This window comes from Coregonus clupeaformis, chromosome 17 (genome assembly GCF_020615455.1).
Source record: "Coregonus clupeaformis isolate EN_2021a chromosome 17, ASM2061545v1, whole genome shotgun sequence".
In the NCBI taxonomy this organism is placed as follows: Eukaryota; Metazoa; Chordata; class Actinopteri; order Salmoniformes; family Salmonidae; genus Coregonus; species Coregonus clupeaformis.
In genome coordinates, this window is record NC_059208.1 from 71,974,819 (window position 1) to 71,999,788 (window position 24,970).

Here is a 24,970-nt window from a genome sequence, read left to right on the forward strand (position 1 = left end):
ATTAGGTGAATCAGGTGAGCTAGTTCAGGGCTACAACAAAATTGTAAAATGTCTGGGGGTCCCCTAGGAGGGGTTTGAGAACCACTGATCAGGAGCAAAAGCCTATCATCATTCATGGTATCTTGGTATATTTAGTATGAGACTTGTGAGCAAAGTGATAGCAAGTAAGAAAGTGAACCTTGCAGTGGGCCTTTTCTGAAGAGAGAGAGAGAGAGAGAGAGAGAGAGAGAGAGAGAGAGAGAGAGAGAGAGAGAGAGAGAGAGAGAGAGAGAGAGAGAGAGAGAGAGAGAGAGAGAGAGAGAGAGAGAGAGAGAGAGAGAGAGAGAGAGAGAGAGAGAGAGAGAGAGAGAGAGAGAGAGAGAGAGAGAGAGAGAGAGAGAGAGAGAGAGAGAGAGAGAGAGAGAGTGTGTGTGTGTGTGTGGTGTATGTGCATGTCCATTGTAACTCTGTGTCCACAGGAGATGAAGATGGCGAACAAGGAATTGGATAAGAAGGAGGAGCTAGATAAGAAAGAGAAGGAGGTGGTGAGGGAGAGAGAGAGAGAGAGGTGGATAAGGAAAGGTTTGAACAAAAGGATAGTTGAACAAGAAGATAGAGGCAGTGGAGATAAAAACAACAGCCTTCAGAAAGAGATGCTGGAGAAGAAGAGGGATAATTTGGACATAAAGGAGAAAGAGTTGGAGGAGAGAAAAATGGTGGTCAGAAAGGAGATGAAGACGGCGAACCAGGAAATGGATGAGAGAAAGGAGGAAATGGACAGGAAAGAAATGGAGGTGAGTGAGAAAATGGAGGAGGAGAGACAACGGTTGGGGGAAAAGGATAAAGAGTTGGAGAAGAAGATAGTCAGTGGTGAAGAAACACAACAGTCTTGAGAAAGAGATGCTGGAGAAGAAGAGGGATCCTTTTGGAAACAAGAGAGAAAGATGTGGAAAAGAAGGTGGAGAAAATCTTTAAAATATTCTGACGTCAGAACAAATACAGGGCGTACATCCCTGACCTGAGAAAGAAAGAGGATGAGTAAAGTGTGGGATAGAGAAGAAATGAGTCCCATCATTCAACAGTAAATGCAATCAAAGGCAAACTTGTTGTTTACTGGTCCTTGGTGTTTTGTTGTCCCTGATGGTATTATAACACTAGTGGATGTTGCAATGCACTGAGGGGGGGTGCTATTACACAAATATTCTGATAACCATTCAACATACTGTACTTGTGCTAGCTATGGGTTTGTACCGTACTTGTGTTACCTATGGGGTTTCCTCTGCAATGCTTTTGTACATTTCTATGTAAAATGTGTATAGTCTTCAAATGGTTAAGGTTTTGTTTGGGGCTGAAATGTAGACTTTATTGCTGAATAAGTAAATAAGTAAAATATGCTGAGGATTACCAATCAATTTCCCAAATCTCAACATAGAGGCATCACTAAGGCCAACTGGAGGCCAAGAGCCTCTGATTATTGTCATGACTAGAGTTGCAAAATGCTGGTAGCTTTCCCAAAATTCTCAGGTTTTCCAAAAATCCTGGTTGGAGGATTTCCTGCTTATTTCCTCCTGATTCCTCTGGGAATCTTCCACATTTTGGGAAGGTCACTGTAATTTTATGACCCTACTCATGACAGATTACTCTGATGACGAAGTAGTGGATGTAGGCTAACAGCACCAGATTGCCCCTTTCAATGTCACTTACAGGTCTTTGTGCTGATAATTTTGACTTATGAGTCACTTGACTGACATTTACAATTGTAATTGTAAACATGGTAATTGCTTAATTTAAAAAAATCTGAAAATATGTCTATATATAAAATGTACAAACACTCAAATCCAACTCATAAAAATATACTTTTCTGACATGTTGCAGACTGTAGTTGTAATAACACAACTGAAGAAAAAAAAAGACGAATTGCAGACCCTTCCCATTGGAACACAACCATTGACCTGACACTACCGAGAAGAGCGATACCAAAGATTATCTATATATTTATATATTGACAAGATATTGGACTGTCTGCTCTAACAATGGGAATAAATGTCCGCAAAGGCAGAAGGCAGAAGGGAACCTTCTAGCCAATGAGAGGGCATATACGCATGTGAACAATAGGCACACCTTTTTCTCCAAGTTGCCGGGATGCCACTTATATCTGTACATTTGTAACAACCTGAACATTACGAAACTTCTATTCGATCAAATACGCCTCACATAGAAAATTAGCAATTACATTTTATATTGACCAAGTTCGACACTATACAAAAAATCCCCACTTGGTCTGCTTCTAGCGCGGAAAGATTTAGGGGCGGAGTCAGCCTCTTGCTTCGCCCATTCCGCTCGTCGATACCATAGAGAATTATAGAGGCCTCTAGTGTCCAAAATGCTATTTTAGCATGGGCGGCCACCTTGCTTCCGCCATTTTAAAGTAGTAAAAAAGTAGTCAACTGGGTGGGAATTCCTATGGGTTGTAGGCTCAATGGCGCTGCCCATGTTGTTAAAGACACTATAATAGCGCAGATATAACGGTGCGTCCTCTATTTATCTCTATGGTCAATACACTGTCGAAATGCTTGCTGGGATACCTGTCATGGCAGCGGCCTGTGAGGGGTTGAAATGGATGTTTGATATCGCTGAACGTATAATGCTTATAGCACTGAAAACTACATTCACAATGAGGTGAAACGGGGTTGCCTAAATCACAGTGAGTTCCTCGGATTTTTGGTGATATTGCTAGTAGGTAGCTAGCTACACAAGAGCATGGCATCTAGCTAGCTAACTCCCCCCAAATGACTCCAGTTAGGGTTAACTAATTTACCATGAAGTCGAGTGCAGTGAACTGTAGTGTATTGGATACTGTCGCCACAGAGTTTGACAACCATCTTTGCCGTCTCTGTTGGACACAGTAACTGCAGTGGAACAGCACAATTCTGTAAGGGCGAGGCCGAGGGGCGTCAATCAAGGTTTGATTTGCCAGATAACCCGGTCCAAGTTTCCCATTTCCATTTTCTTTGAAGTGGGTGCAACAACACAACCTGTGCTAAGGTCAACCACGTCTTGCGTTCCAGGTTGTCTTTTTTGCTGGTGTCTTCAGGCGTTCTGATGATCTCTGCAGCCTGACTGTAATAAAGACAACCTGGAACTCGATTTTATAATCCTAACTACATTTTTTCAGATGTTATTTATTTCTTGAAAACTAAATGAGCTAATGCTGAACCCAATCATGGTTACATTAAGACAATGGAGGCAGTGCGAGATATGGGTCGGGAAACATACCTCAATGCAGGGATGGGATATGCCACTATACTTCAAATTTGACCTTTATCCACACTGCTCCATCGAAGTTTGAAATACTGCACATTTTCCCGGAAAACTGCCCCTTTCGTCCTCATGTTAGCCAACAGTAGCCACTGCTGCCATTATGGAATGGCAGTGTCAGCCTGTATGCCCAGTTGATATTCATGTAATAATAAAGAATTCCCTTTGACAACAAGTTGGAGAAAACAAACATTATTTCCAATTATAAACTGGGTGGTTTGAGCCCTGAATGCTGAATGGCAAAACATGTATTTTTACTGCTCTAATTATGTTGGTAACCAGTTTATAATAGCAATAAGGCACCTCGGGGGTTTGTGTTATATGGCTAAGGGCTGTATCCCGGCACTCCGCGTTGCGTCGTGCTTAAGAACAGCCCTTAGTCGTGGTATATTGGCCATATACCACACCCCCTCGGGCCTTATTGCTTAAATCACCCCATTGTAAAATAACCAACTTCGTGTTTATTTTTATCTTATACGGAAATAACAAAACATGGCCAAAAAAATGCTGTGTTTTTCAATGTACATGTAACCAGGTAAAAAGTCCCGACCTACGGTTCGCAATGCTCCCACGTAGGGAAATGGAGGCTGCGAGAAGAGCCCTGTGGCTTCAGGCTATTCGGTGTGGGAAATGTGGGGACCCTCATGCCCCTTTTCATGACATTGCTAGCAAACCGCATAGCAAACGGTGGTCGCAGAGCCCCGTAGTCAACATACTGTACAGCACGAATGCAGATGCCAATGTGAAATGAAAATAACAATTCTGTTTTTTTTTAGCACTGAGATGAATCGGGCAACGTCCCTGGTAAGGAGGGTGAGACTGATAACCCATACCGACCCTACACTTGTTGCCAATTACCTCCCTTTCCCCATATTTGCTTCAGCTTGCACTCCTGCACCTCCACTGACCTGCCACCATGCCAGATTCCTTGCTACTAAGCAGGTAAGACGCAGGGGCATGCTTTGAGTTTAAGATAAATGAAAAGTATTCAGAAAGTATTCAGACCCCTTGACTTTTTCCATATTTTGTTACGTTAAAGCCTTATTCTAAAATGGATTAAATAAATAAAAACATTTCATCAATGTACACACAATACCCCATAATGACAAAGTGAAAACAGGTTTTTAGAAATGTTTGCAAATGTATTAAAGATAAAAAACAGATACCTTATTTACGTAAGTATTCAGACCCTTTGCTATGAGACTCGAAATAGAGCTCAGGTGCATCCTGTTTCCATTGATCATCCTTGATGTTTCTACAACTTGATTGGAGTCCACCTATAGTAAATTAAATTGCTTGGACATGATTTGGAAAGGCACACACCTGTCTATATACGGTCCCACAGTTGACAGTGCATGTCAGAGCAAAACCAAGCCATGAGGTCGAAGGAATTGTCCGTAGAGCTCCAAGACAGGATTGTGTTGAGACATAGATCTGGGGAAGGGTACCAAAAAATGTCTGCAGTATTGAAGGTCCCCAAGAACACAGTGGCCTGCATCATTCTTAAATGGAATAAGTTTGGAACCACCAAGACTCTTCCTAGAGCTGGCCGCCCGGCCATACTGAGCAATCGTGGGAGAAGGGTCTTGGTCAGGGAGGTGACCAAGAACCCAATGGTCACTTTGACAGAGCTCCAGAGTTCCTCTGTGGAGATGGGAGAACCTTCCAGAAGGACAACCATCTCTGCAGCACTCAACCAATCAGGCCTTTATGGTAGAGTGGCCAGACGGAAGCCACTCCTCAGTAAAAGGCATATGGCAGCCCACTTGGAGTTTGCCAAAAGGCACATAAAGGACTCTCAAACCATGAGAAACAAGATTCTCTGGTCTGATGAAACCAAGATTGAACTCTTTGGCCTGAATGCCAAGCGTCACATCTGGAGGAAACCTGGCACCATCCCTACGGTGAAGCATGGTGGTGGCAGCATCGTGCTGTGGGGATGTTTTTTAGCGGCAGGGAGACTAGTCCGGATCGATGGAAAGATGAATGGAGCAAAGTACAGAGATAACCTTGATGAAAACCTGCTCCAGAGTGCTCAGGACCTCAGACTGGGGCAAAGGTTCACCTTCCAACAGGACCACAACCCTAAGCACACAGCCAAGACAACGCAGGAGTGGCTTCGGGACAAGTCTCTGAATGTCCTTGAGTGGCCCAGCCAGAACCCAGACTTGAACCCAATCGAACATCTCTGGAGAGACCTGAAATTAGCTGTGCAGCGACGCTCCCCATCCAACCTGACAGAGCTCGAGAGGATCTGCAGAGAATGGGAGAAACTCCCCAAATACAGGTGTGCCAAGCTTGTAGCGTCATACACAAGAAGACTTGAGGCTGCCACAGGGTCTGAATACTTATGTAAATGTATTATTTAAGTTTGATTTTTAATACATTTGCAACATTTTCTAAAAACCTGTTTTTGCTTTGTCATTATGGGGAATTGTGTGTAGAATATAATCCATTTTAGAATAAGGCTGTAATGTAACAACATTTGGAAAAAGTCAAGGGGTCTGAATACTTTTCGAATGCACTGTAAATGCAAATAATAAAAAATGGAATAGGCCTTGATCTTAATTGAAAATAGAGATCATGTGGCCTGCGGTGGTTTAGTGGTCTTTGCTTTTAGATCGATTTAAGGTTTTCTTAATCGTGTCTTTTTTTCTAGGGTAAAGGCCCTGGTAAAGTTCAGAAAGTCAAACCGAAGCAGGTGAAACAGGAAGTAGAAATAATGCAGAGGATGACAGTGTCTGCACTGGCTCAAGCCATGAACAAAGACTTTGGTAAGGCTGATTCATTTAATGTAGAATAATTCCATATTCTTTAAAGTCGTTATTTATTTTACTGAATTATGGTATGAAGTATTGAGTATGTTCCAAGATGATTCAACTTGTCTAATAAGAAATGCTTGTTTTCGTTTTCCATTCCAAAACGTTTCGCTACGGTGTGTACTAATGAATACAACCCAGGTCTGATGTGTAGGACTGATTTGAACAGCGTACCATTTATTCCATAGATCATGTTTTTGAGGCTCTGCTCAACACCTCAGTGGACCTGGATTCCATAGAGCCCCACTCTGTTCTGGAGGAGCAGTGGATCAAGGAGGTTGTGAAGAGGTCTGGGATGAAGTACAAGTGGGCCAAGCTGGTGGAGTCCAAAGAGCGTGTGAACAAAGACACTCAGAGAAGGTAGAGGACCTCTTCTCTTGTCTTGTCACCTGACTGTTAGACTTTGAAATTATACCTGTAAAAAAGTGTGGTTAATAAAGTATTTTGGTTGACAGAGGCCCCGACGCCATCTGCAAAATGTTGGACATTTCAAAACAAAACCCCTTTAAAATTGGTTTGTGGCCCTCTGTAGGCGTTAGGTATTGACATTCCCATTTAAGCTCAAACTCAAACCCAAGTTATACCACCTGAATATGAACTTAAAAAAAATATATTTATAGTTTTTTATTTTCACATTAATGAACATACAAAGTAGAAACAGAAGTTGAATCTGAATGTAAATCAATGTTCATTCTAGAGCTCCACCAGATCCAGCCGTCCTGGTGTCTCGTCCTCCTGTCGTCACCATTATGGGCCACGTAGATCACGGGAAGACCACTCTGCTGGACAGCCTTAGGAAGAGCCAGGTGGCTGCAGGGGAAGCAGGGGGCATCACCCAGCACATTGGGGCCTTCCTGGGTAGGGAAACACCTAGACTCCACAAGAAGTGTTGTTTTGTCATCCATGCAAATTTGCTTGAGGTTTGATTAAACGTTTTATGAAACTGCACATTTTAGTGAAATGTTTAGTGATCGTAAAACTAGCTGCTAGCAGTAGTGAATCTTACAGAATCTAGCTGAATGAATCATATTAATATTGTATGAAAACGTTGATTAACACCGGCAGCTCCCCTCAGACCTGTCCCCATATCCACTTTGCTTGAGGCTTGAAACCACCTGTCGATGCAGATCATTAAAGGCTGGACCTACATTATCAGCTTTATACCAGTGCTATGATCGAGAACAAAACCATTTGAACATTGTTAATGGGTATCTTCTCACGTCCTAAGTGTCCTGTTTCTATTTTACATCAAAGTTGTTTCTCAACCTGGTGCCATGATGCCCCATAGCAATACATATTTTGAATACACCACATTTCTCAGTGAGGTTCGATTTAGCTTCACAGATTTCAGAAGGTTCCATCCTGATTTCTCTCTGCAGTTAAACTTCCTTCAGGAGAAAAGATCACGTTCTTGGACACCCCAGGGCACGCAGCCTTCTCCGCCATGAGGGCCCGTGGAGCTTTGGCCACAGACATTGTCATCCTGGTTGTTGCTGCAGATGACGGGGTCATGAAGCAGACGATTGAATCCATCCTACATGCCAAAAAAGCCCAAGGTACTGTCGTATTTCATGTTGGCATTTCTCTGCGGCTATAACACATTTTGGGCGACATCTTTGAGGGACATGCCCTCGCAGTGCACAATCTGTTTTTATAGATTAAATAACCCTAACTGTAACTTGATGGCATTCAATCCAAACTGTGGCTGGCGATAGCATCATGTACAACACATTTTCCCGCAGTTCACTTTAAATCTACAGTATCTCACAAAAGTGAGTACACCCCTCACATTTTTGTAAATATTTGAGTATATCTTTTCATGTGACAACACTGAAGAAATGACACTTTGCTACAATGTAAAGTAGTGAGTGTACAGCTTGTATATAATTTGCTGTCCCCTCAAAATAACTCAACACAGAGCCATAAATGTCTAAACTGCTGGCAACAAAAGTGAGTACATCCCTAAGTGAAAATGTCCAAATTGGGCCCAAAGTGTCAATATTTTGTGTGGCCACCATCATTTTCCAGCACTGCCTTAACCCTCTTGGGCATGGAGTTCACCAGAGCTTCACAGGTTGCCACTGGAGTCCTCTTCCACTCCTCCATGACGACATCACAGAGCTGGTGGATGTTAGAGACCTTGCACTCCTCCACCTTCCGTTTGAGGATGCCCCACAGATGCTCAATAGGGTTTAGGTCTGGCGACATGCTTGGCCAGTCCATCACCTTTACCCTCAGCTTCTTTAGCAAGGCAGTGGTTGTCTTGGAGGTGTGTTTGGGGTCGTTATCATGTTGGAATACTGCCCTGCGGCCCAGTCTCCGAAGGGAGGGGATCATGCTCTGCTTTAGTATGTCACAGTACATGGTGGCATTCATGGTTCCCTCAATGAACTGTAGCTCCCCAGTGCCGGCAGCACTCATGCAGCCCCAGACTATGACACTCCCACCACCATGCTTGACTGTAGGCAAGACACACTTGTCTTTGTACTCCTCACCTGGTTGCTGCCACACACGCTTGACACCATCTGAACCAAATAAGTTTATCTTGGTCTCATCAGACCACAGGACATGGTGCCAGTAATCCATGTCCTTAGTCTGCTTGTCTTCAGCAAACTTTTTGCGGGCTTTCTTGTGCATCATCTTTAGAAGAGGCTTCCTTCTGGGACGACAGCCATGCAGACCAATTTGATGCAGTGTGCGGCGTATGGTCTGAGCACTGACAGGCTGACCCCCCACCCCTTCAACCTCTGCAGCAATGCTGGCAGCACTCATACGTCTATTTCCCAAAGACAACCTCTGGATATGACGCTGAGCATGTGCACTCAACTTCTTTGGTCGACCATGGCGAGGCCTGTTCTGAGTGGAATCTGTCCTGTTAAACCGCTGTATGGTCTTGGCCACCGTGCTGCAGCTCAGTTTCAGGGTCTTGGCAATCTTCTTATAGCCCAGGCCATCTTCATGTAGAGCAACAATTATTTTTTTCAGATCCTCAGAGAGTTCTTTGCCATGAGGTGCCATGTTGAACTTCCAGTGACCAGTATGAGGGAGTGTGAGAGCGATGACACCAAATTTAACACACCTGCTCCCCATTCACACCTGAGACCTTGTAACACTAACAAGTCACATGACACCGGGGAGGGAAAATGGCTAATTGGGCCCAATTTGGACATTTTCACTTAGGGGTGTACTCACTTTTGTTGCCAGTGGTTTAGACATTAATGGCTGTGTGTTGAGTTATTTTGAGGGGACAGAAAGTTTACACTGTTATACAAGCTGTACACTCACTACTTTACATTGTAGCAAAGTGTCATTTCTTCAGTGTTGTCACATGAAAATATATACTCAAATATTTACAAAAATGTGAGGGGTGTACTCACTTTTATGAGATACCGTATATACACTGAACAAAAATATAACCGCAACATGTTAAGTTTGTCCCATGTTTCATGAGCTGAAATAAAAGATCCCAGAAATTTTCCATACGCACAAAAAACATGATTCTCTCAAATTTTGTACACAAATTTGTTTACATCCCTGTTAGTGAGCATTTCTTCTTTGCCAAGATAATCCATCCACCTGACAGGTGTGGCATATCAAGAATCTGATTAAACAGCATGTTCATTACACAGGTGCACCTTGTGCTGGGGACAATAAAAGGCTACTCTAAAATGTGCCGTTTTGTCACACAACACAATGTCACAAATGTCTCAAGTTTTGAGGGAGTGTGCAATTGGCATGCTGACTGCAGGAATGTCCATCAGAGCTGTTACCAGATAATTGAATGTGCATTTCTCTACCATAAGCCGCCTCCAACATCGTTTTAGAGAATTTGGCAGTACATCCGACCGGCCTCACAAGCGCAGACCACGTGTATGGGGTCGTGTGGGCGAGCGGTTTGCTGATGTCAACGTTGTGAATAGTGTCCCATGGTGGCGGTGGGGTTATGTTATGGGCAGGCATAAGCTACGGACAATGAACACAATTGCATTTTATCGATGGCAATTTGAATGCACAGAGATACCGTGACGATATCCTGAGGCCCATTGTCGTCCCATTCATCCGCCACTATTACCTCATGTTTCAGTATGATAATGCACATCCCCATGTCCCAAGGATCTGTACACAATACCTGGAAGCTGAAAATGTCCCAGTTCTTCCATGGCCTGCATACTCACCAGATATGTCACCCATTGAGCATGTTTGGGATGCTCTTGATCGACGTGTACGACAGCGTGTTCCAGTTCCCGCCAATATCCAGCAATTTCACACAGCCATTGAAGAGGAGTGGGACAATATTCCACACGCCACAATCAACAGCCTGATCAACTCTATGCGAAGGAGATGTTGCGCTGCATGAGGCAAATGGTGGTCACACCAGATACTGAATGGTTTTCTGATCCACACCCCTACCTTTTTTTAAAGGTATCTGTGACCAACAGCTGCATATCTTTATTTCCAGTCATGTAAAATCCATAGATTAGGGCCTAATGAATTAATTTCAATTGTCTGATTTCCTTATATGAACTGTAACTCGGTAAAATCTTTGAAATTGATGCATATTGCGTTTTTATATTTTTGTTCAGTATAAATAATCACTGCCTTTTCATGGATAACGAGACGTTTCAAGAGATATAACATTGTTGATCTCAACAAGGCCCCCAATGAGCTCATTTAATGACAGTTCATTATTATATGCCTTTTATGTACCTGAATAGGAAAATTGTTGGGGGGGTTTTGGTGTATCTGCAGTGCCAATCATTGTGGCAGTGAACAAGTGTGACAAGCATCAAGCTGACCCAGCGCGTGTAAAGCAGGAACTACTATCCCATGATGTGGTATGCGAGGAGTATGGAGGAGAGGTTCAGGCTATCCACGTGTCTGCCCTGAAGGTGAGTTCCTCATCCATAGGAAGGAGGTTTACTTTTTAATATATTATGACGTCATCAATATGTCATTGAGTATATACAATTTTGACTCATTTCCATTGTTGTCCTCATTTATTACCAGGTGGGAAACAAAATGTCAGACATTTAGCAAGCCTAATATATGTATATATTTTGTTTGTTAATTGGATTCCTCCCCTTGTTTAAACTTGGTGGTTGGGATAGTCCCACAAACATGGTCCAGCCTTAATACAAGTACTACTGCCCACTTAAGTCGTTCCTGTAATATGCATATTATGCATTTGTCACTGTCTGTTTTTGTCCATCAATAGTTGTCTAAAGTTGGTAAATGAGGATAAAAACTGGCGGATAAAAACTCTCTGGCCCCGGCCTAATTCATCTATTTGTGCAAGTCGCTGTAGGCAAGTGCAAGTCAGGGCAGCATGCCAAAGCCTTGAAATTAAACACAACAACAATATGATTCCATAGGGGGACAATCTGCTGGAGCTGGCAGAGGCCACGGTGACCCTGGCGGAGGTGATGGAGCTAAAGGGCGACCCGACAGGCCTAGTGGAAGGCACCATTATCGAGAGCCGTTCCGATAAGGGCAAGGGGTGGGTCTCCCCATGGCACAGCCACGGATGAGAGCACGATCTTAGAATTTGGTTGTAGGAATGTTGGCACCAAGCCTTCTAGCTTGATTTAATCGGGTTACAAAACTGCCAAGATTCACACAAAATCACTATCTAAAAGCATTATATTGTCAAATGTAAATAGTCCATTAGAATATGAGTGAAATTATTGTACTAACAGAAATGAAAAATAGCCTTGGTAAACATTTTTAAAATGTTTAAACTCTTTAAATGAATGTCAGTTCAATAAGATGCTGCTTACAAATTTGTTTTTATAAATGATGTCCTGTTTTGCAGGCCAGTTACGACAGCAATTGTCCAGCGAGGCACGTTAAAAAAGGGCTGCACTCTGGTGGCAGGGAAGACATGGGCCAAGGTGCGCTTCTTGTTTGACGAGAACAACTGCACAGTGAAGGAAGCTGGGCCGAGCACTGCTGTGGAGATAGTGGGGTGGAAGGAGCTCCCCTCTGCCGGTGAGGAGATCCTGGAAGTCGAGTCTGAGGTAATCTCTCGTGGACAGACATAAAATAAATGTAACGTCTGTCCCAGGACTGTGAGGTGCGAGGTTTAAGATATGTCGCGTAACTACTTTGTCTTTTTGCCTTAGTCAGTGCATTCAACTAAGTTTAGTTTATCACTGTGTAATGTTGATGTTTCTTCTGCACACAGTAGCATGACTAGCCATCATACTCTGATACAACATTGTCTTTCCTTACTGATTACTGGTAATTGATTTACAAGTTTTGCATGCATATCTTGGCCCATAGTCACTGTTGGGCTCTGAGTTACGCTACCATTCAAAAGTTTGGACACACCTACTCATTCAAAGGTTTTTCTTTATTTTTACTATTTTTTACATTGTAGAATAATAGTGAAGACATCACAACTATGGAATAACACATATGGAATCATGTAGTCACCAAAAAAGTGTTAAACAAATCAAAATATATTTTATATTTGAGATTCTTCAAATAGCCACCCTTTGCCTTGATGACAGCATTCTCTCAACCAGCTTCATGAGGTAGTCACCTGGAATGCATTTCAATTAACAGGTGTGCCTTCTTAAAAGTTAATTTGTGGAATTTCTTTCCTTCTTAATGCGTTTGAGCCAATCAGTTGTGTTGTGACAAGGTAGGGTGCGTATACAGAAGATAGCCCTATTTGGTAAAAGACCATGTCCATATTATGGCAAGAACAGCTAAAATAAGCAAAGAGAAACGACAGTCCATCATTACTTTAAGACATGAAAGGTCAGTCAATACGGAACATTTCAAGAACTTTTAAAGTTTCTTCAAGTACAATCACAAAAACCATCAAGCGCTATGATGAAACTGGCTCTCATGAGGACCGCCACAGGAATGGAAGACCCATAGTTACCTATGCTGCAGAGGATAAGTTCATTAGAGTTACCAGCCTCAGAAATTGCAGCCCAAATAAACACTTCATAGAGTTCAAGTAACAGACACATCTCAACATCAACCGTTCAGAGGAGACTGTGTGAATCAGGCCTTCATGGTCGAATTGCTGCAAAGAAAACACCACTAAAGGACTCCAATAATAAGAAGAGACTTGCTTGGGCCAAGAAACACAAGCAATGGACATTAGACCGGTGGAATTTGTCCTTTGGTCTGGAGTCCAAATTGGAGATTTTTGGTTCCAACCGCCGTGGCTTTGTGAGACGCGGTGTGGGTGAACGGATGATCTCCGCATGTGTATTTCCCACCATAAAGCATGGAGGAGTTGTTATGGTGTGGGGGTGCTTTGCTGGTGACACTGTCTGTGATTTATTTAGAATTCAAGGCACACTTAACCAGCATGGCTACCACAGCATTCTGCAGCGATACGTCATCCCTTCTGGTTTGGGCTTAGTGGGACTATCATTTGTTTTTCAACAGGACAATGACCCAACATACCTCCAGGCTGTGTAAGGGCTATTTTACCAAGAAGGAGAGTGATGGAGTGCTGCATCAGATGACCTGGCTTCCACAATCCCCCGACCTCAACCAAATTTGAGATGGTTTGGGATGAGTTGGACCGCAGAGTGAAGGAAAAGCAGCCAACAAGTGCTCAGCATGTGGGAACTCCTTCAAGACTGTTGGAAAAGCATTCCAGGTGAAGCTGGTTGAGAGAATGCCAAGAGTGTGCAAAGCAAAGGGTGGCTATTTGAAGAATCTCAAATATAAAATATATTTTGATTTGTTTAACACTTTTTTGGTTACTACATGATTCCATATGTGTTATTTCATAGTGTTGAAGTCTTCACTATTATTCTACAATGTGGAAAATAGTAAAAAATAAAGAAAAACCCTGGAATGAGTAGGTGTGTCCAAACTTTTGACTGGTACTGTACATTTTTGTCTTGTCTGTTTACTTGTTTCTGTTGTGTAACACCATATTACCCCATTCTTTCTATCTTTATCCACTCAAATATAGAAAAGAGCAAGGGAGGTGGTGGACTGGCGGTGCTACCAGGAGGAACAGGACAAACTGAAGGAGGACATGCAAGCCATTGAGGTAAAGCAACGGGAGCACCAAGAGAGCTACAAGAAGGAGCGAGAGCCCTTGGCCCACCTCAGCTGGAGGCAAAGGAAGTCTGCTCTGTATAAGGCCAACAAAAAGCTCATGGCCATGCGGCCCAGCGAGAAGTTGGAGTCCCAAGAGCTCTCCCTACCACTCATTGTCAAAGGTGGAGTACCACAGACTAATAGATAAATGAATAGGGAAATGAATTAATACCTCTGAATAACTCAATGACATGGCTAGACAATTCAATTACAGAATAGTTCGATCTTGAAATAAATACTCCTAATTAAATTCATATTTCAATATTTATGTTCAATAAATCATGAAATAACTCAATTTATCTCAAACATAGCAAAATGATGCCATGAATAATATAATAAAGTATATGCCATTTCATGCCGACTTGTCTGTTGTCATTGCAGGTGATGTGGATGGCTCTGTCGAGGCCATCCTGAACATCTTAGAGAGCTACGATGCGCATGACCAGTGCCAGATGGAGGTGGTCCACTTTGGCATCGGAGATGTCTCCGAGAACGATCTCAACCTGGCCGAGACCTTCTCAGGTGCATCCTCTACACATCACACCATATCACTGAAAAGGGAGATGTTTGGTCTCAATAGAGGAATACAATGCCAGCATCAATGCTATAGTAGTATGCCCCATGAGTACATTCTAACTAAGCATTATTGTCATCAACTTTTTCCAAAACTCAAAACTTAAAACACATCTGGTTTACTTTCACTTCAGCGAACTTTCTTTGTAATGATTTTAACCCTTTACACTTGTGGGAATTAACCTATATGGATAGGGCTAAATTGAAGTGTTTCTTATAGAATACATATGAATGGTATAAGCATGGTAGCAATTGAAAGGGAACAGTTTGGCGATTATGGGGAAATTATTAGACCAAAGTTGAGGACATAACAGTTCACCTGACTAAAGACTAAATCCAAACATTACACTGTTGATTGTATGTGTATTTTACATTTGCTGTATTTTTCACAGCATTTGCCAATAACGAAAGCAGAAAATACTCAGGATACATTCAGTAACATAATAAGAATATTCATTGAAATTGTGGAGTAGGTGCAACATAAGACAATAAAATGACAAAGGTTAGAGTGAGAGGTCTAACTGGTGTTTCCAAGTGGCCACACACTTCTCCAAAGTGTGCAGAGTTCCTAAGTAATTTCAATGCACTTTCATGAGTATTCAGCTAGAAGGTGCTTTTTTGAGCTCTTCTAGCTGTGCCGTTGAAGAACTAGAGCAAGCATACTTTTTGTTTTGTTTGGAACACAACCCTGCATCCCTGCCGTCACACAATTTACTGTTTACACAATCCAAAAACGTACCATTTTTTAAATCACCGAAAGCAAACCTGACTAGCTAAGTTATAAAATACGATCTTACAGTATTATGCTTTCACAAGGCAATTCAGAGAAACAGATCCTAATTTTGGTGCGCATAGATATGCATTCAGGTGTGTGTTCCGCAGCAAATTTCCTTCACAATAGACAAACCGGCTCATTCTTTTCAGAACAACCCAGGGTATGACGCCATGTAAACTTGTAACTGTACATCAAACATAGTGATCATACATACAGTGGGGAGAACAAGTATTTGATACACTGCCGATTTTGCAGGTTTTCCTACTTACAAAGCATGTAGAGGTCTGTAATTTTTATCATAGGTACACTTCAACTGTGAGAGACGGAATCTAAAACAAAAATCCAGAAAATCACATTGTATGATTTTTAAGTAATTAATTTGCATTTTATTGCATGACATAAGTATTTGATACATCAGAAAAGCAGAACTTAATATTTGGTACAGAAACCTTTGTTTGTAATTACAGAGATCATACGTTTCCTGTAGGTCTTGACCAGGTTTGCACACACTGCAGCAGGGATTTTGGCCCACTCCTCCATACAGACCTTCTCCAGATCCTTCAGGTTTTCGGGGCTGTCGCTGGGCATTATGGACTTTCAGCTCCCTCCAAAGATTTTCTATTGGGTTCAGGTCTGGAGACTGGCTAGGCCACTCCAGGACCTTGAGATGCTTCTACGGAGCCACGCCTTAGTTGCCCTGGCTGTGTGTTTCGGGTCGTTGTCATGCTGGAAGACCTAGCCTCGACCCATCTTCAATGCTCTTACTGATGGAAGGAGGTTGTTGGCCAAGATCTCGCGATACATGGCCCTATCCATCCTCCCCTCAATACGGTGCAGTCGTCCTGTCCCCTTTGCAGAAAAGCATCCCCAAAGAATGATGTTTCCACCTCCATGCTTCACGGTTGGGATGGTGTTCTTGGGGTTGTACTCATCCTTCTTCTTCCTCCAAACATGGCGAGTGGAGTTTAGACCAAAAAGCTCTTTTTTGTCTCATCATACCACATGACCTTCTCCCATTCCTCCTCTGGATCATCCAGATGGTCATTGGCAAACTTCAGACGGGCCTGGACATGCGCTGGCTTGAGCAGGGGGACCTTGCATGCGCTGCAGGATTTTAATCCATGACGGCGTAGTGTGTTACTAATGGTTTTCTTTGAGACTGTGGTCCCAGCTCTCTTCAGGTCATTGACCAGGTCCTGCCGTGTAGTTCTGGGCTGATCCCTCACCTTCCTCATGATCATTGATGCCCCACAAGGTGAGATCTTGCATGGAGCCCCAGACCGAGGGTGATTGACCGTCATCTTGAACTTCTTCCATTTTCTAATAATTGCGCCAACAGTTGTTGCCTTCTCACCAAGCTGTGGTCCTCTGTAGCTCAGCTGGTAGAGCACGGCGCTTGTAACGCCAAGGTAGTGGGTTCGATCCCCGGGACCACCCATACACAAAAAATGTATGCACGCATGACTGTAAGTCGCTTTGGATAAAAGCGTCTGCTAAATGGCATATTATTATTTATTATAAGCTGCTTGCCTATTGTCCTGTAGCCCATCCCAGCCTTGTGCAGGTCTACAATTGTATCCCTGATGTCCTTACACAGCTCTCTGGTCTTGGCCATTGTGGAGAGGTTGGAGTCTGTTTGATTGAGTGTGTGGACAGGTGTCTTTTATACAGGTAATGAGTTCAAACAGGTGCAGTTAATACAGGTAATGAGTGGAGAACAGGAGGGCTTCTTAAAGAAAAACTAACAGGTCTGTGAGAGCCGGAATTCTTACTGATTGGTAGGTGATCAAATACTTATGCCATGCAATAAAATGCAAATTAATTACTTAAAAATCATACAATGTGATTTTCTGGATTTTTGTTTTAGATTCCGTCTCTCACAGTTGAAGTGTACCTATGATAAAAATTACAGACCTCTACATGCTTTGTAAGTAGGAAAACCTGCAAAATCGGCAGTGTATCAAATACTTGTTCTCCCCACTGTATATATGATATGGAAATGTGAAGTGCGCATTCGGACTCACGGATGTTTGGCTTGCTTGTATGACATCAGTGGTAATATTTGTTTTCCAAAAGTTGCCCAATTAGCGGGAGGGATGGGGCAACTTCTTGTCAGGTGAAGTGCTCATGTTCAGAATGGCTGTCAGTCAAAACCAATACAGCTGTGAAGCGGAGCCTGAGCTCTGACATCATTTATAATATTTTACTGTACAGCCACTGCGTTCCAATTTAGGCGCTTATCAGTGCCCAAATGTGCCATTTTCAACCCGTCTACGGGTACAAGTGTAAAGGGCTATGTTTTAACCAGTTAAATATAATCTAAATACTATTTCCCTCAAGTTTCCTCACGTTGTTCCATTGTTTAATGTCCCTTCAAGCACGTGCTCTTGTGTCCCCTTGATCTGTCTGCTTTACTGTTATTCTACTGTTTTATAATATCCCCAATATATACACTTTTGAAAATGAAAATAAGTCTTACTATTATTATTATTAGTAAACCTTTTTTTATTTTAAGTTTACAAATGTTTTGTTTATTGTTATAGTAACACTTGCTATTTCTTCCAATGACCAGGCACCATATACGGCTTCAATGTGGGTGTCAATAAGTCCATTCAGCAGATGGCCACTAAGAAAGGCATTATACTAAAGATGCACAAAGTTATCTACAAACTCATCGATGACCTAAAGGACGAGCTGAGCAGTAAACTCCCTCCTTCTGTAAAGGAGAATGTGATCGGTGTGTGTGGTATTTTCATTTAATTATTTTAATAAATCAGGATAGTCCACTCGGTAACAATTGCCTGTGTTTTCTTGGGAGTCCTGGGATACATCGAAACAATAAACACACGACATAGTCATTGTCAAAAATGACATACAGTAGTGGTCAAATATATTGGCACTTTTGCAATGGAGCAGAATGTTCTGTTTTCTCTTTCAAAACTTGTTAAATGGCTATTTTTGCCGTGTAGGCACCTGCGACTTACACAGGTGAGGTAAATTATACAGTTAACAAGAATCACTTGTCTCCAACCAGATTAATTTAATTCTGAATAATTCAGTTCAGGCCATTTTTATTTTTTATTTTCTTTGAATTGAAAAATCTAATTTTCTGTTATTTTTTGGGATCCTGTGCAGTTGTAAATCGAGTTTTTCCCATTTCAACTTATTTAGAAGAAATAGTGAATCATGCAAGGATGTCTATTTGACCGCAATCATTTGGAAAATTCATACCTGTATATCGGTGGTGTTAGTTGCTTTGTTTGCTGGTTTGCATGCTGTTTAAAAACAAACTGGATAACTTATTTTCACAAAAACTGGGAATAGACTGTGCAAGAAACCCTAATGTATTGTTTGCATCTCACACCGTTTGGGTTACTGTTTTGAATCCCAGTGCTGACGGGAGGAAAGAAAATCTGGTGGTAGTGATCTCGGGTGCCTTCCTTGAGCAAGGAACTTAACCCCCTAAACTGCTCATTGGGCACTGCATTGTGGCTGTCCTCTGCTCCAGCCTCTCCAACCTAATGTGTGTTTGTGTATTTTGGAGGGTTTAGGTACAGCAGAAGACCAATTTCCATCCCGTATGGATTAATAAAGTATTCTACTCTTTACTTCTCTTTCCAGGAGAGGCGTCTGTCCTGGCCATGTTTGACGTGACTGTGGGGAAGAAGAAGGTGTCCGTCGCCGGCTGTAGAGTTCAGAAGGGTCAGCTAGATAGAAAGATGAAGTTCCGACTGGTCCGAGGCCGAGACGTCATCTGGGAGGGTAAGCAAGATGGTGTGAAGACCTACTACCATGCCAAATAGCTAAATGGCATGTCACTCATCAGGGATTCTTACTGAGGTTCAAGATTTAGCTGATACTTTTGAATAGATAAAAAAAGAAAAGATGCCAACACCTCCGGTTCCATGGTTGCCATGGCACTGTAGCCTAGGCAGAGAGCTCTGTAAATATTGTACATCTTTGTATTATTTTGAAGTGTTTTTTTGTTGCATTTTGTTGTCTTTTGGGGGTTTTGGCTGTTCTAGGGTTTGATCACTATATCCTGTGGACTCTCAGACTTGCAGGATCGTGATGAAAAGTCAATATTTTGGCTCGTTAGGTGTAATACTTCCAAACAGATGAAACAAAAAGCCACAAGTCGATCTTTTGGCTTGTTAGGTGTAGTACTTCCAAACAGATGAAACAAAAAGCCACATTATTGGAATCCAAACAACTGTTTGTATTACACCAAGGAGTGCATGCTATTTCCAGAGGTAGCTGAGGAAGTTCAGGGACTTTCAGTCTCATTTCTATTTTTTGTCTGTTTTACTTTTTATGCGCTTTGAGATTCTATTAAAAGCGCTATACAAGTTCCAAAATGTATTAATTATTATTAGATCTGTAACCCAAGTATGCCTAGTAGGCTAGGTCTACTGTGTAGCCTATGTTATGTTTGTACATTTTTTGAGCCATTTATTTAAGAGGACAACGATGGTAATACGTTTTCCAAAATTGTTTTGTCATCAATGACTTTAAAAGCATTATCCACATGTGTGGTTGTATTGTGTTTTAAATTATCAAATACATCTAACTATCAAACCTTTTCTTTTATGAAATAGGATTTTACCTAAATGAGCACCTCATTCCATAGAAGCCTTTTAGGCGCATCAGCATATCTAAACTATACTTTCAAATACATATTTTTTTAAAGTATGTGAAATGCTATATTTACAATCAATACCGCATACTGGTAATTGGTCAAACCGGTCGCTTAGTGTATACAGATAATGTCATGTGATAAACCTGTGGCTTATTTTGTATGTACTCTGACGACGGGTCACCCTTATTCTTGAGTCGATCACAAATACCTTTGGTGAAAATTGGTATCTTATTCTTGATTCAGTGAAAAATGTGTTCCGTATGGTGAAGTGGTGTCTTGTATTTCCTGCAGGCTCCTTGACAGCACTGAAGCACCACAAAGATGATGTCCAGATGGTGAAGACAGGGATGGAGTGTGGCCTCTCTGTGGATCAGGACATAGAGTTCAGACCGGGAGATGAAATGGTGTGCTACGAAGACACTGAGACTCGGCAAACAATTTCCTGGGATCCAGGATTTTAGGACATGTTATGGATATTGGCCTCATCAGGTGAAAAATCCATGATCTGAATTTAAAGAGTATTATTTATACTAGAGCCGGTTGAGCATTCCAATACTTTGTATTTACATGTAAAATTGTGAATGACATGACTAATTGAATTTGAGGTATTGTACTGCTCTACTGGATGTAATAAAATTGTTTCCAGGATTATTTATTGTCATAAAGCCGCTGCAGGAATAGATATGTGTTCTACAATTTTACAGATTTTCTTTGTTTTGGGCTCACTGATTTTGAGCTAATATTCTATAAGAGGAACAGGAGCTCAAGCAGTAGAATATGTGAGGTGATGGTACTCAGCTCCGGTGAGCTCCTGCCCAAGCCAAGCACTGCATATAGAGCACATCATTTTATATTCCAAGAGACAAGTGTAATGCTGTATTACAATCAATTTTGTATTAATAATTATGTGCATATCATTTTCAAGCTAATAAATATGCTCTTACGTTGAACAGTTATGCACACACTACCTGGAGTAGGGCCCCACTCCAATCCCATCTCTCACTCATCTGTGCATTGCCCTGATGCCTTTAGTTCCTGGCCAGTTTTTTAGCTCCTAAAAGAAATACACAACTGTGGAGTCAACATGGGCCAGCATCCCTGTGGAACGCTTTAGACATCTTGTAGAGTCCATGCCCTGACAAATTAAGGCTGTTCTGAGGGCAAAAGGGGGTACGATTCAATATTAGGAAGGTGTTCCTAATTTTTGGTATACTCAGTGTATGTACACGTTTTAAATGAGAAATGTTTCTGATTTGTGTACTGCACTTATGACCTGTACACAAGATTATGTTAGGAATCCAATTTGCCCACTATATACACTCAACCTTTGTCTGGTTACATAAAAAGGCAGCAGAATACTTGGCATGGCAACACAAAGTATTCCAAGTCACAAGCCACTTTGATTTGATTTATTAGGATCCCCATTAGCCAACACCTTTTATATATATTTTTTATTTATTTATTTAACCTTTATTTAACTAGGCAAGTCAGTTAAGAACAAATTCTTATTTACAATGATGGCCTACCAAAAGGCAAAAGACCTCCTGCGGGAACGGGGGCTGGGATTAAAAATAAAATACAAATATAGGACAAAACACACATCATGACAAGAGAGACAACACTACATAAAGAGAGACCTAAGATGACAACATAGCATGGCAGCAACACATGACAATACAGCATGGTAGCAGCTCAACATGGTACAAACATTACTAGGCACAGACAACAGCAAGAAGGTAGAGACAACAATACATCACGTGAAGCAGCCACAACTGTCAGTAAGAGTGTCCATGATTGAGTCTTTGAATGAAGAGATGGAGATAAAACTGTCCAGTTTGAGTGTTTTTTGCAGCTTGTTCCAGTGGCTAGCTGCAGGGAACTGAAAAGAGGAGTGACCCATGGATGTGTGTGCTTTGGGGACCTTTAACAGAATGTGACTGGCAGAACGGGTGTTGTATGTGGAGGATGAGGGCTGCAGTAGGTATCTCAGATAGGGGGGAGTGAGGCCTAAGAGGGTTTTATAAATAAGCATCAATCAGTGGGTCTTGCAACGGGTATACAGAGATTACCGGTTTACAGAGGATTATAGAGTGAATGATGTGTCCAATAAGGAGCATTGGTGGCAAATCTGATGGCCGAATGGTAAAGAACATCTAGCCGCTCGAGAGCACCCTTACTTGCCTATAAATTACGTCTCCGTAATCTAGCATGGGTAGGATGGTCATCTGAATCAGGGTTAGTTTGGCAGCTGGGGTGAAAGAGGAAACCAAGTCTAGATTTAACCATAGCCTGCAGCTTTGATATGTGCTGAGAGAAGGACAGTGTACCGTTTAGCCATACTCCCAAGTACTTGTATGAGGTGACTACCTCAAGCTCCAAACCCTCAGAGGTAGTAATCACACCGGTGGGGAGAGGGGCATTCTTCTTACCAAACCACATTACCTTTGTTTTGGAGGTGTTCAGAACAAGGTTAAGGGCAGAGAAAGCTTGTTGGACATTAAGAAAGCTTTGTTGTAGAGCGTTTAACACAAAATCCAGGGAGGGGCCAGCTGAGTATAGGACTATCATCTGTATATAAATGGATGAGAGAGCTTCCTACTGCCTGAGCTATGTTGTTGATGTAAATTGAGAAGAGCGTGGGGCCTAGGATCAAGCCTTGTGGTACTCCCTTGGTGACAGGCAGTGGCTGAGACAGCAGATGTTCTGACTTTATACACTGCACTCTTTGAGAGAGGTAGTTAGCAAACCAGGCCAAAGACCCTTCAGAGACACCAATACTCCTTAGCCGGCACACAAGAATGGAATGGTCTACCGTATCAAAAGCTTTTGCAAAATCAAAAAAATTAGCAGCACAACATTGCTTAGAATCAAGGGCAATGGTGACATTATTTAGGACCTTTAAGGTTGCAGTGACACATCCATAACCTGAGCGGAAACCAGATTGCATACCAGAGAGAATACTATAGACATCAAGAAAGCCAGTCAGTTGATTATTGACAAGTTTTTCCAACACTTTTGATTAACAGGGCAAAATAGAAATTGGCCTATAACAGGATCAGCTTGATCTCCACACGCCGTGGGTGCCTTCCAAGCAATGGGAACCTCCCCAGAGAGGAGAGACAGGGTAAAAAGGTCAGATAGGCTTGGCGATGATAGGGGCAGCAACCTTAAAGAAGAAAGGGTCCAAACAATCTGAACCAGATGGTTTTTTGGGGTCAAGTTTAAGGAGCTCCTTTAGCACCTCGGACTCAGTGACCGCCTGCAGGGAGAAACTTTGTAGCCGGGCAGGGGAAAAAGAGGGAGGCGCATCGGGGCTAGTCGCATTAGAAGGGGTGGGAGATGAGGAAATGTTGGACGGGCAAGGAGGCATGGCTGAGTCAAATAGGAATGCTGACTTAATGAAGTGGTGATTAAAGAGCTCAGCCGTGTGCTCCTTGTCAGAAACAACCACATCATCAACATTAAGGGACATGGGCAGCTGTGAGGAGGAGGGTTTATTCTCCAGGTCTTTAACCGTTTTCCAGAACTTCTTGGGGTTAGACCAACTGAGAGAGAACTGCTCCTTAAAGTAACTAACTTTGGACTTCCGGATAGCCTGAGTGCACTTATTTCTCATTTGCCTGAACGAGAGCCAGTCAGCCTGAGTATGCGTGTGCCAATTCTTTCGCCAAATAGAATTATTGAGGTGGAGTAACTCTGCCAGATCACTGTCGAACCAGGGGCTGAACCTGTTTTTAATTCTCATTTTCTTTATGGGGGCGTGTTTGTTAACCATACCACTAAAAATATAAAAAAAGAAGGTCCAAGCGTCTTCGACAGAGGGATCAAGCTGATTCTATACCAATTTACAGAGGCCAGGTCATGAAGGAAGGCTTGCTCATTAAAGTTTTTTAGCAAGTGTCTGACAAATCAGGACAGGTCATTTCACTGAGCAGCCATTACTGTAAAACAGTGATCACTAAGGTCATTGCAGAAAATGGCGACAGCTAGTCTTACTGGGGTCCGACACATTACGAAAAAGACATTACAGACAAAATGCTTTACAATTTACATACATTTAAAAAAACATGTATTTCAGGGTGTTTTGGGTTTGATTAATGTTGCAGTTTTACATTGAAGGCATTGGCATCAGTACTTTTATTTATTTATCAGTTACACATACATGTCAGTACATACACACAACAAGTAGGTCACATGGGGGAGAGTCGTGCTGTGAGGTGTTGCTTTATTTGTTTTTTAAAACCAGGTTTGCTGTTTACTTAAGCTATATGAGATGGAGTTCCATGCACTCATGGGTCTGTATAATACTGTACGTTTCCTTGAATTTGTGTTGGACCTGGGGACTGTGAAAAGAAGAAGTGATGCAGTCAGTCTTCCTCAACTCTTAGCCAAGAGAGACTGGTATGCTTAGTATGAATATTAGCCCTCTGATTACAATGAAGAGCAAGACGTATCGCTTTGTTCTGGGCCAGCTGCATCTTAACTAGGTCTTTCTTTACAGCACTTGACCAAATGACTGGACAATAATCAAGATACAATTAAATTAGAGCCTGTAGGACTTGCTTTGAGGATCAATGAGGCATCTGGGTGGCTCCAACAAAGGGAACATAATCCAACCCTGGGTTTTGACACCCTCTCCCAAGCTTTACAACTTGCCCCTACTGTGGTATAACTTGCCCCTCCACGATTGGGATCTTAAGTCACCTCCTTATCATTAAGAAGTGAGCTTTGATTCATTGCTAGTCCAATACGTCTGCGTGAATCCAACATGACCTTCCACTGGCTCAC

The 24,970-nt window shown here is 42.2% G+C and overlaps 1 protein-coding gene across 2 annotated transcripts; it reads left to right on the top strand.

The window, feature by feature from the left end:
• The first annotated feature begins 555 nt into the window (after positions 1-555).
• Positions 556-21,132, top strand: LOC123492887 (translation initiation factor IF-2, mitochondrial-like). Of its 2 annotated transcripts, none has more exons than XM_045226514.1 (14): positions 556-773; positions 4,074-4,239; positions 5,957-6,071; positions 6,305-6,476; positions 6,814-6,974; positions 7,496-7,672; positions 10,866-11,005; positions 11,489-11,613; positions 11,929-12,133; positions 14,065-14,317; positions 14,577-14,717; positions 18,116-18,280; positions 19,165-19,305; positions 20,474-21,132. In XM_045226514.1, exons 1-14 carry the CDS (start codon positions 736-738, stop codon positions 20,641-20,643), a joined length of 2,169 nt encoding a protein of 722 aa, XP_045082449.1. In that variant the 5' UTR covers positions 556-735; the 3' UTR covers positions 20,644-21,132. The 2 variants fall into 2 exon arrangements, with proteins under 2 accessions (XP_045082449.1, XP_045082450.1); XM_045226515.1 differs by lacking the exon at positions 556-773 and adding an exon at positions 2,545-2,683.
• The last annotated feature ends 3,838 nt before the right edge of the window (positions 21,133-24,970 follow it).

Excerpts from the sequence above, each read along its gene's own strand:
- LOC123492887 (XM_045226514.1), top strand. The coding sequence starts at position 736 with ATGAGAGAAAGGAGGAAATGGACAGGAAAGAAATGGAG. Across the intron at positions 6,477-6,813 it reads AACAAAGACACTCAGAGAAG|AGCTCCACCAGATCCAGCCG; the intron begins GTAGAGGACCTC and ends TGTTCATTCTAG. Across the intron at positions 11,006-11,488 it reads TCCACGTGTCTGCCCTGAAG|GGGGACAATCTGCTGGAGCT; the intron begins GTGAGTTCCTCA and ends ATGATTCCATAG.